This window comes from Momordica charantia (assembly GCF_013281855.1).
Source record: "Momordica charantia cultivar OHB3-1 chromosome 5 unlocalized genomic scaffold, Mcharantia_2.0 BLBB01000005.1, whole genome shotgun sequence".
Classification (NCBI taxonomy): domain Eukaryota; kingdom Viridiplantae; phylum Streptophyta; class Magnoliopsida; order Cucurbitales; family Cucurbitaceae; genus Momordica; species Momordica charantia.
In genome coordinates this window covers 2785866-2798259 of record NW_028275163.1, presented here as the reverse complement: position 1 = coordinate 2798259, position 12394 = coordinate 2785866, and the positions used below count along the sequence as shown (strand labels likewise).

The 12394-nt window shown below is 33.3% G+C and overlaps 2 protein-coding genes across 13 annotated transcripts; one reads left to right on the top strand and one right to left on the bottom strand.

Moving 5' to 3' along the window:
- Positions 1-875: 875 nt before the first annotated feature.
- On the top strand, positions 876-5944 carry LOC111016351 (protein BPS1, chloroplastic). 12 transcript variants are annotated; one of them, XR_015790705.1, is made up of 5 exons: positions 876-1031; positions 2355-2967; positions 3806-3853; positions 3998-4071; positions 5382-5944. XR_015790705.1 is itself a non-coding variant. In XM_022291730.2 (4 exons), the coding sequence occupies exons 2-4, from the start codon at positions 2368-2370 to the stop codon at positions 3998-4000; spliced, it is 651 nt and encodes a 216-aa protein (XP_022147422.1). In that variant the 5' UTR covers positions 876-1031; positions 2355-2367; the 3' UTR covers positions 4001-5944. The 12 variants fall into 12 exon arrangements, 3 of the variants coding, with proteins under 3 accessions (XP_022147422.1, XP_087979784.1, XP_022147420.1); XR_015790704.1 differs by having other exon boundaries at positions 4753-5944; XR_015790700.1 differs by having other exon boundaries at positions 877-1031; positions 2355-3466; positions 4004-4071; positions 4753-5944.
- LOC111016350 (putative polygalacturonase) lies at positions 4340-8460 on the bottom strand. Its single transcript, XM_022291727.2, has 6 exons — positions 8285-8460; positions 7756-8109; positions 5636-5756; positions 5369-5543; positions 5218-5288; positions 4340-5142 (listed from the first exon to the last, which is right to left on the bottom strand). The coding sequence occupies exons 1-6, from the start codon at positions 8318-8320 to the stop codon at positions 4436-4438; spliced, it is 1464 nt and encodes a 487-aa protein (XP_022147419.1). The 5' UTR covers positions 8321-8460; the 3' UTR covers positions 4340-4435.
- Between the last annotated feature and the right edge of the window lie 3934 nt (positions 8461-12394).

Below are 12394 nucleotides of genomic sequence, written 5' to 3'. Positions count from 1 at the left end.
AATTACACGGCGGAGGATTGAGCTACCAACTTTAAGAATGGAATCTATGACCTTTAGAAAATTTTATGTAGTTGAATATATATATATATATATATATATATATATATATATATTTATTTATTTATATATATTTATTTATTTATTTATTTTGAAGTTCAACAATTGCATTACAATTTACATATGAAGAAGATTCATAAATGTATAAAAAAAATGTAGTGTACAAAAATCTTGAACAAAATATCTATGTTGACAAGAACAAAAACTTTAAAAATATAAAATAGTCAAATTGCATTACAATATTTTTTAAATTTGGGGTAAAATATTTTTTATTTAATATAAGATACAATATTTCAAATTAAAAAGACACATTAAATATTGCCCTCTAATTATATAATATTGTGACGGAAATCAACACCGTCCATACGTGGAAGATGTTAACGGTAACATTGTTCCAATTCCACCAGCCAAAGCCACTGATAATTCGCCACGTTTAGCGCCTGAAGTCCTGAAATCTGTCTGTGAGTAACTTCGCAGTCATTTTAGCGCATCCCACAAAGGAAGCAAATACGGCTAAGGGAAATAAATTGGACCATTTTTTAATATGGTAAAAAAATTATTTAAATATAATCATTTCAAAACTAATTTTTAAAATATTGTAGTTAGGCGACGACTTTGTCTTAGTTTTGCTTGAATTAAAATTACATTATTTGAAAATTAATTTTAAAGTAATTATATTTAAATAACAATTTTTGCAATATTAAGGAAAAAAAGTCCGAAATAAATTCACCTAAATATCAACGTGCCGATTTACAAAGAATAAATATGTCTCGGTAGTCGGTGTTACGTCAACATCCAATCAATTCCCTCCACGTTTCGACCTTTCGCACAATTTGCGTACCACTGCGGTTAGACTATCACCACCTTTATCTTCAATTTAGGAATAAGCTCCACTCCTCCGCCAGACGAATTCAACGTTTGCTGGCTGCAATAATTTCTTAGAAATTTCCTTTGCTTTCTGGTTTCTGAATCTGGTAGGAACCACTCCAATTTCTTTTTTCTCATCGAAGCGATTGGAATTTTTTGCTTTTGAATTATTCTGTAGCTGCAGATTTAGGTTTCGATGTAACTATCTAGGGTTTCTGTTCTTTTGTTCTTTTCAATAGATGTTTGGGATCGATATCTGCGGGATTTTTTCATTCATTCTGATCTAAACGCTTTCCTTGTTCGTAGATCTACGAATTGGTAACTTCTTTTTTTATTTTTTTGGGTTTTGTTTTGTTCTGGTGATTTCTTAATTTACTTGTAATTTCTTGGATTCACTCTAATTTTGTTATTTCGAGCTGATTACTTGGGGGGGTTTTTTGGTGTAAAAATTGATTTCTGGAAGTCTTTGCGTTTTGGAATGTTTTTGAGGTCCTTTTTGAAGAAAAGGCTAGTAAGTAGTTTTGTTTTGTTTTGGTGATTTCTTAATTTACTTGTAATTTCTTGGATTCACTCTAATTTTGTTAGTTCGAGCTGATTACTTGGGGGGTTTTTTGGTGTAAAAATTGATTTATGTCTTTGCGTTTTGGAATGTTTTTGAGGTCCTTTTTTGAAGCAAAGGCTAGTAAGTAGTTTTGCTGGTTCAGAAAACTGAAGATCAAACTGACGTTTTATCTTTTTTCCACTTTTCTGTTTTGAAAATGGTTTATTTCTTAGGTGCAGTTTATTGATACTAGAAGTAGCATTTGATTAAACGTGTTCTGCTATATTCAGGATGTATAAATTTTCTGGCCTTTTACTTGGATTTTTTGCATGCAAGAATTTGAATGGGTTTTTGGAAAAAAAAATTCAAATTTGGGTTGCTTTAGTCGTTCTTCTGATGTTTTCATTCTGAAGGTCCAGAATTTGTTACATGACATGGGTAAAATTACCCCCAAGAAGCAGCCCAATTGGCAAGGACTTAGGATTTCTTGGTCATAGTTCGTACCTTCTGATGAGATTAATACCAAAAACCCTTAATGTCTATTTTGTGAAATAAAAAACATGGGTAAAATTAGCTATCAGGGTTATTGCGTTCAAGGAAAATTTCTTGTTATGAAGGCATCTTGGCTATTTTGTGATGTTAGTAGTTGGTGTATCCAGTTGCTTCATCAGTGTTTCACTTCTGCCCTAGTTTGGCTACTTTGATCATGATTTGTTTGAAAATTCCATTGAATGGTTTGTACACTGTCCCAGATTTTGAATGCATTATGCATCAATCGTATCTGGAAGTCTGTTACATCATATATTCCATGTGATTGCAGCATGATGGATGGTTGTCATGAATTTGTTTCCAAATAGCAGCTCATCCTTGGATTTTATAAATCTTGCAGTTGGTGTTATATAATGAGCCGACCACAAGAGCCACACCGGCCTTTCTTTCCTTTCGGAAATCCTTTTCGTGCAATATCACCTAAGGGTTCCAAATTGTCCTCTAGACTTGTCTTTTTGTTAGCCGCTTTTGAGGATTCACTGGCAGAGAGGCTGAAAAAGCTTACTCCAAAATCAGATAATGATATAGTTAGCTTCTCATGGATGGAATTAGCAATGAAGCTGCTGTGCGAGACTCACAATGATGTTAAAACACTTATAGAAGACCTTGGTCTCCCTGTATCTGACTGGGAGGAGAAATGGTTAGATGAGTATTTGGGCATCAGTGTGAAATTACTTGATATATGCAATGATTTTAGCTCTGAGCTCTCACAGTTGAATCAGGGTCAACTGGTACTTCGGTGTGCCTTGCACAATCTGGAATCTACATCTTCCAACCAGTTTGTTCAAGCTTGTTCTTCGTTAGATGGATGGAGTAAACATATTAGTTCCAGAACCTCCAGATTCGAGAGCTGTTGTTCTATTCTGGACAGTCTTGAGGAATCGCTCGATCCTCCGAAGGTGAAGAACTCATCCAAAGGCAAGGTTCTGATGCATGTGATGTACGGAGTGAAGGTGGAAACTCTGTTTATTTGCAGTGTTTTTGCTTCTGTCTTCTCAGGTTCTTCCAAAAAGTTGTTTCCTATCACTGTTCCTGATACATATAGATGGGCACAAGCTTTTACTGACTTACAGAAAAATGTAAACGTGGGAATTAAGAAAATTTATTCTAGTGGACGATTTACTGTATTGAGAGAGCTTGAAGCAGTTGATGAGAGTGTAACAAATTTGCATTCCATGATTCAAGGAAATATAGATGGTGGAATTAAAGCAGAAGAATTCCAGAATTTGGTTGTAGATTCGAGGAGGGAGGCAGAAAAGCTTTCACAAGGCCTTGATCATCTTACAAAACAAGTCGACGAGTTTTTCGACATTGTTTTATCGGGACGTGATGCATTGCTTTCAAATCTTAGAGCAAGTGAGACAGTATTTGATCAGGGAATGGGGGGGCTGTCTACAACAAGACAACTGTGATGGAGATGAGCTTGTTCCTTTATATAAAAGGGTTCAACTGGTTATTTTCCTATCTTTTGATTGGCGAATGTACACTATCTTGTCTGGCTTGTCATAGTAGTATAGCTTGTGTAGTAATGCTCTACGTTATCTTTACTATTTTTATGGTTTGATCATGTAATGTTGTACTGTGCAATGAGAATGAAATGGAAAAGTATGTCATGTTCAAGTAAAAGGCTCACACCAGTTTAGCTTTCTTTGCCTTCCGCACTGTAATTTGTCTCAATAGTAATTCTTTCTGCTCAGTTCCACAAATTTTTTACCGTGTTAGTATCATATGCTAAACTGAATGATAAACACAAGTGTAAGGCTTTCTGTATTGAATTTTTTTTTGATGCAGTGTGGATACGATGCTGTATGGAGTTGGAATAGGAGCTTACTCAAGTTGGTAAATTGTTACTGTTACTCAATCAGATTATTGATCCTCTGTAAAGTTTGCTTCCTAAACAATGTACTGAAGATATTTGATACTACCATATACTATTTTTGAAGCCCTTGGATTATGATCTCATGTCTTTGTTTCTTGATGTAGTGACAGATGGAAAAATCAGAAGCATGAGTTTCCAGTGCAGAATTCTTCAATTCCAATCTTATCATTGAACATTTGTGAGTTGGCTGTACAAATTGTCACCCTGTTTGTGAATTTTGCTCACGATCCTTCTCATATCTTAAAAGTCGTCCTTTTATTTTCTTTCCATTATACTAGTTTTTGGATAACTTTCTCAACTCATAGGTTCTGAAAGTAATGGTTCAATACAATACACTACTTGATGCCAGTGCTAGTTGATTTTGAGAGGAATTATTTCAATGGCGTTAAATGATTGCATACATTCTATAACAATAGAACTGTACTGTAAAAGCAAGATACACGGCGTACGGAACAGTTTTATAGATAGATTTTTATACTAACAGTGATAATACACTGACTTGATAATTGATATAGCTTTTGCTGGTGCACAGTAAGAAAGCCTCAAACATGACTCAATTGATACGAACATTTTTTCAACTCTACTGAATCGATTGGTAGAGTATCCTCTGGAAACTGACATGTTGTAGTCTGCTCCCCCTGATCGGGTAACAGACTGCACGGCGGAGGAGTAACATGGCTTGTTATTCCCTCAATATCGGTGCAAGTCCATGGCTGTTTCTTGGCCTTCACTGCCATGCCGATTGTCACATTGGAAATGCATATGCCTTTAAATGTGTCACCCGAAATTCCCTCCAATCTTGCTGCCATCGTTGCGTTTTCGACAACCATATCCCTGTAGTTGATTCCTTCTATTGCAGGCATTGCGTGGGGGTCATACTTCTTATCGGCATGCGACCCGTAATTTCCAGTCATCCAAAATGCCCATTTCATGGTATGCATTGTCATCCTCCTAACATATATGTCTTTAACATAGCCTCCCCTTCCTATGCCAGTTTTGATCCTGACCCCTGATTCAGAATCGATGGCTACGATGTCTTCAGCTCGGACATCTTGGATCCCACCCGACATCTCACTTCCCAGTGCAATGACAGCACTTGTCGGGGAAATGCACGTGAGCCGTCTGATGATCAACTGTTTAGTTGGCCATCCGAATGCTATGCCATACTCGTCCCAACCACTCTTGACTGCCACACAATCATCTCCAGATACTATGTAACAATCCTCAATTCTAACGTTTGTGCAGGAATCTGCAGATGAAATCAGTCATTAATTTTACAGGACGTATAAAACTTCATCTTCTCGAGTTGCTTCGAGATACAAACCTGGGTTGATACCATCTGTATTCGGGGATCGAACTGGAGCGATAATGGTGATTCCTTGAATAAGAACATTGCTGCATAACAGTTGCAACTGAATCAAACCAGGAAGTGTAGAACTTCATATTATAGATTTTTCATAATTAACTCTAATTACCTGCTGTAAACAGGATGAACATTCCAAGTCGGAGCATTTAGCAGGGTCAGGTTCGATATCTGGACATCGTTGGAATGCATGATTTCGATCAAGTACGGTCGGGTGTACTTAAGCTTGCCCTGATGAAAAAGTTGCCACCAGCGAGCGCCTTGACCGTCAATAGTGCCGTTGTTCCCTGATATGAATCGGGTTTCGCTCAAATTTTCAGACACTCATCAAGAAGAATGACAGACAGATCAAGCTCCGGCAAGACATTGGGACACTTACCTGTAATGACAACATCAGTGAGGTTTGTTCCAAATAAGAGACTGATGTACCTTCCCCCCGACGTGTCCCTTCCATGACCGTAGGATGGCAATGGGTCGACCACAGGCCATTCGTTAGGATCCTATCAGAGTAGTTGAAACGCAGACAAATTTTAGATGAGATAATTTAGACAATTCAGCTTAGATGATTAATCTAGCCATGGTTCAATTGACAAGTCTAGTTGATTTATATGCAAATGGGGAACATGGATCAAGGATTTCGGAGACATCAATTGAATTTTTTTAAATCTGAGGAACTCTTCTAATTTCATTGCACTTCCAACCTTACTAATTTGCTGATAAAAGGGCGAATTCTGCAAGGCAGCATGTCAATCCAATTTGAGGAAACAGTAAGATACGAATTGGGTTGGTGATGGACCGTATCTCGAAGGGCAAGAGACTTTCAAGAAGATGTATGGGAAAGGGAGGGTCGAGAGAGGCTTATTGCATGGTCCATCCAACTCAGCTAAGCTAATAAATGCTCTACGTGGGGCAGTTTCTTCAACTTTTCTAAGTAATTTTTGAAAAAAACTATCAAAACTGAGTTGAAGGTCTAAAATCCATTGGATTCCATGTAAGGTTAGGTCCAAACCCTCTTCCATTTTCAAACACTGGCTGTGGTTAGGTCATCTAAAATTGTTAAAAGCTAGAAAATGAGGATGTTGAAGCAACTCTAAGCCACTTTTGACCCATCACTTCAAGTTTTTTTATTAAAGTCAAGATACCAATGTCTTTGCCTTGATGACCTTGTAAAACCAAAAATTCTAAAAGAAAATCATTTTGATTTTTAAAAAAATTGATTCTAAATATATATATTTGTAACTGTCAAAAAAATATAATACCAAAATTGCCCCACCTACTCTAATAACTCATCTAAAAGCCCTTCTCTGTGCTTCTAGATCATTAAAAAAAAATAAATCATCTGCCTTAAAATAAACTCACTAAAGGCAAAACAGAAACAACGTCACCACTGGTCAATCTACAAATAAACGTCTAACTTTGTACTTATTCTAAGTGTTTCCATTGGTGATTTAACATGTTATCCTAAATTCAAACGGATGATTTACAATTTATAGTCCACGTGGCAAGACTCGGAAACGAGGTTAAAAAAGTCACAAGAAAGTTAATAAAGTGGCAGTTTCTAGTGTCAAAATTGCCAAAAATCTGGTTTGGGGGTTACCAAAAAAATAAAATATTGCACAACAATAATATTCCTATGTATGTTGACAAGCATTCTGGTAGAAATTTGTTACTCATAACTCACTTTTCTCAACACCTATAATTGTCTTCACGTGAAAAGGAATTATTTCCAAACGAAAAACAACAGCTGGGCATTTCTGTCATTTTGATATAATTATTACATATGGAATTCCCTGTTATTCAAAATCTTTCCATTTTCTACTATTTTGTCGCACAGTTCAACATTTAAAAATTATATATATATAATATACGGTGATTTTACTATCAATTCACGTGATGCTGCAAATATGAATATTTATTATAAAATTGGATGTAGTAACAAATAATAATAAATGGTTAACCATTTTCCTATGCTCTTCTTTTCTTTCTAATTTTATATAAAAGTTTAATTTTGTTCGGATTTTATGTTTCATATGATAAAAACATTTGGTCACCTATATGCAATTCAGTCACAACTGAATAAAAAGTCACGAGTTTGAATCCACTAGAAAAATGAGCTTCAAAATACAATCCTACCCTCGTGATCTTTTTTTTTTTTAATAGAAGAACGATATAAAAATTTCACCTTAAATAACAATAGATGATGTTAAAATGTTAATTTGGTTATCTTATTTTAGTCTCTATACTTTTAAATATATAAATGTAATTAAATATTTTGAAAATATAAGGGCACTATTTTCTTTGTTTTTTTAATACAATATATGGGAGTGGGATCAAACTCAAATACATGTCAATTACAGCTAAACTAGATTGGTTTTGACAACTATTTACTTTATTCATACTATAATTTTAACGTTATATTTAAATTTTAACAGTAATTAAAAATTTTTACAAAATATTTAGATTATTGGATAGTAATAGAAATTTTGGTAGAGAGAGAACCTGAGAAGCAAGAAGGACGGCATCCTGATGGAGAAAGAGAGTGAAATGACTGGTGAGGTTGAAGCTGCCGGTGAGCCATCTCCCCGCCGGCACGTACAGCTGAGCGCCGCCTTCGCCGGCGTACTGGCTCAGCCGCTCCACCGCCGCCTGAAACGCCTTAGTGTTCGACGTCACTCCGTCGCCAACGCCGCCGAACTCCGTTATCGAAGCACTGTGGGCCCTACAACTTATGGCGCCGTACTCAAACCCGTCGCCGTCCAAAGCCCTTCTCCGCGCCTTTTTTCCCCTTCTGCCCTCCACTTCTCCGGCCAGCGCCGCCGCCAGAACCACCACAAAAACCGCCATTTTCGCCGCCTGAGAAACCAAAAAAAAATTGATTACATTACAAAAAAAGGTTAAAAGGGTTTGCTCAAATGGAAGAGGGGAAATGGGTCGGTGGGATTTGGAGCAAAAAGCCATTAAAAATGGAAGCTTGAAAAGATGCCGCCATTGGAAAAGGAAGAAACTTTCTTCTTTTTTTTCTTCTTACGTGAGCTTTGATGGGGTTTTTGCAGAGTTTCTCCATTGGAGAAGGAAAATGGTTTTGGAAGTTGTTGGAAGTTTGTGTGTTTGAAAGTGTGGAGAGCGTTTGTGAGAGAAGTGGGAGTGTGAGTGGGTGGTTTTATAGGTGGAGTTTTGTTCTTCAATAGGTTCATGTTCCACCCACCATTTTCAAATCACAAGCTTTTTTTTTTTTTTTTGGATAATTTTAGATATATATATAGTTCAATAGGTTCATGTTCCACCCACCATTTGAAAAAGATAATATTTACATATTTTAAGTTTTAACTCACCTACTTACCATCACAACACGAACCGAAATAGTTTAATAATTGACATCTATTTCTTTTCGTGAAATCGAACATCCTATTTATTACTATTAGAAAATAGATCGTTAATATAAAGAAAAATATAAAAAAAAAATTCGAAAAAAAAGATCAATTTTTTAATAATGATAAGTAGGGAAGATCCTTGCCTACCAAAAAATATATATATATATTAATTAATTAGTAACTTTAAAAAGAATAAATTCTGCCGACATGAATATGATTTAATAGTAATTGACATATACTCTAGGTTGGAGATTGGATCTTTCATATCTCCTAAATTGTTGTACTAAAATATTAATAATAATGAATTTTAAATTTTGTGTTTAATATAGTTTAAAAAACAAAGGGTCTAAAATATCTTTAAGTTTACAATTTTGTATCTAATAAGAAAAAAAATAATACAAATATCTATAGTCTCTAAAATTTTTAAATAAAATAATTATTTTGGTCTTTAGAATTTCAAAATGTTTAATTCAGTTCCTCATCATTAAAAAAAATCATTTTTTATAATTGTTTGCCTAATACTCGCCTCAACCAATTTAATATACCTTTAATATAATTATATAATATATATGTCCACATTAGTTTATTATTAAACATGCTCGAAGTTGTTTTATCTATTTATTAAAATAAAATAAATTAAAGTATTAAAATAATTATTTTAATGGATATTTTAAAATTTAGGTAAAAAATAAAGTCACCCCGCTTAAGAAACAAAAGGGATATTTTGAAAGTAGGGTTTATAATCAGTTTTGTATAAAGTAAAACCCATCAAATTTGGTTTTGTTCATGAACCAAAGTAGCTTTTTGAGAATAATAATTTTCTTGTTCTTTAAATAAAAATTCAATTAATATATATATATATATAGACAATTGTTTCCATTTTTTTAATTTACGTTATACTTCAATTTTATTTAAAATAAAATTGAAATACAAGTTCAGTGTTTACGAGTTTATAATTGGACCCTCAAATTCTCATTTTAGGAACTTTTTAGAAATCTATATTCTCAAATAGTTTCATAAAAAAACTCGTCCAATCCGTTAACAAAATTCATTTATTTCACGTAACATGTTCACCCATCCAAATATATTAACAAAATAATAATTGAATCATACATACCGTTTCTTTTAACAAATATTAATAGACTTTTCTATGAATAAAATTTAACCTATCAAAGGTAAATTTGGGTTTTACTAGAAATGAAGGAAAATTTAGAAATTAAAAAAATAATAGTATTTGAAAATAAAAAACCCATTTAGTTTTCATTTGTATAATATATTTGTAATTTAGAAGTTAAATAGTGTTGCTAAATCTCATCCACAAGGAAAATAATAATTAAAAAAAGGAAAAAGAAAAAGAAAAAGGGACATTCTATGATTTTATTAGGAAGTGGGAAGCATGGGGAATAAGCATGTGAGAGAGAGAGAGAGAGAGAAGTGGAGTGTGTGATTTTACATCGCTGCCCCTAACATTATATTGTTAGTGGGTCCCACATTTGTCCTATTTGAACTTTTTTCTTATTTTGGGGTTTGTTGTGTTTTGTTTAATCTCGTGAATGCTTTCTCTTTCATCTGTCTCATTGTCTCTCTCTCCTCCCTGCGCCACTCCCGACCAACCCACTTCTCACGCTCACGGGTTTATAATATATAATATATATATATATCATTATATATATTATCTCTTTATTTATAAGTAATTGGTTATATTACGCGAACTTAAACTTAATTTATTGGTAATTTCTATATTTGTTTGGTCAAGTGATTATAAATGTGGTTTTAAATATCCGTCGACACATTGATATATCCATGTTTTTATGAGTTTGACATTGACATGAGGGTTGAATTAACATTTTCATCATAGTACAAGAAAATCAACAAAATATGAAAAATTTCAACAAAATGTCGCTAATATATATTAATATTAATTATTTTTAATTAATTTAGAAATAAGAAAATATTTATTTAAATAATTTCTAATTTCTACAAAAATATCCATTGACATCGACATTTTATGCATATTCCCATCGATATTTCTATGAAATTGAGACCTCGATATTTTTATCGACATCAACATTTAAAACGTTGGTGATAAATTGCACTTGTTGTACTTTAAAACAAGATTGACTACATTACTGACAAATACCTATATGTTTTTCAAAAATATATTTATTATTTCAAAAATTTCAATATTATCCTTATGCATCCTTCAAAAATATATTTATTATTTCAAAAATTTCAATATTATCCTTATACATCCGTTAATATTTTGAAAACGTGGAAAAATCTAGAATGACGTGACAATTGTATGGAACAATTAACTTCACAACAACAAATTTGACATTTAGTATGATCAAATCAATCGTGGGCCTGTCATTGTTTCCACCTGTGAATTTTTTTTACCATCATTAAAAGTTAAATTTGTTGTAGTGTCATCTAATTATTCCCAAAAAACTTTAATTAATTAAAATGCTGATCTACCAAGTTAACGTTTTTTTTTTCTTTAGTACAATATTTGAGGGCGGGATCAAATACACGATCATTTTTATCGGAGATACATGCATTAAAATAGTTAGACTACTTGATTAACTTTCTATTTAAAATATCGACGTTTTTTAAGGCAATATTGAAGTTTTTAAAAGGGTGTGATATTTTTGAAACGAAGGGAAGACACCCGGATCGGCCATCCCCTCCCCAAAGAAAGATTAAGCGGGCTGCCGGCCCGACTTCTAAATTAATAGCTTCATTTATGACAGCTAAATGAATCAAAGTTCGAATCGGGCTGCCCAAAGAAATACAGATCTAGGCCCAATAAACCTTTCTGGATCAAGTTGGCCCAACCAACAAAGACTAAGCCCATGATCCAGCCCATGCAAAGCTTATTAGAATAAGGCCATTCGCCCATTATATTGAACTTCTAGTTCAAAGCTTTCGGTTGGGTAAGTACAAATCAATCTAGCATAGTTTTATAATAAGTGCTTTATTTTCCATTCACTAGGTCTCTTTTTTTTTCCTCTTATTTTTTAATACAACAAATTAAGGGTATGAAAGTTCCAACCTCCGATCTCACAAAAGAGTAGATGTAAATTACCACCAAGATATGCTAATTTTCACTCGATTTACTAGTTTATACAAAATATTAATAAAATAAAACCTTAACAAATATTTACAATTTATAGCAAAATATAGAATATGGATCTCAACGGATGACATGGAATCTCAGAGGAATTAGATGCTGGAGGTTGGTGTATTCAAGTGAACAACATTTAGATGTTTATTGGTCAACGCTCATGCTCATTTTTATTCTGACCACCAATAAAAATCTGATAGTTGTTTAGTTTTTTAAAAAATATAAAAACATTTTTTAATGAATTTTTCTCTCCTACTTATCAAAAATTTAATCTTGGTTAACAAAAGACTTCCGGCTGACCCATAAACTAAGTATTTTTCTTTTCAATAACAAACTTTACTAACTCTATATCATAAATTTAATATGCATTTCTAAAGTCAATCTAAACATAACTAAACATAACTGAACTTGTTAAGACATATATTCTTAACCAAATTATCGAAAATTCAAATCCTCACTCTCACAAACAAACACAACTTTCTAGTATTAAATTATATTGGAAGGAGTCATTTATGTAGCTATCTCTATTTTCAATTACTTTTTGAAAAATCTATATTTGTAAAAATTTAAAAACAATTATGCTATGCATTGAAATTTCACAATAAGGGTTTGGCCTACAGTCTAGTTTATAGCTTTCATGTCT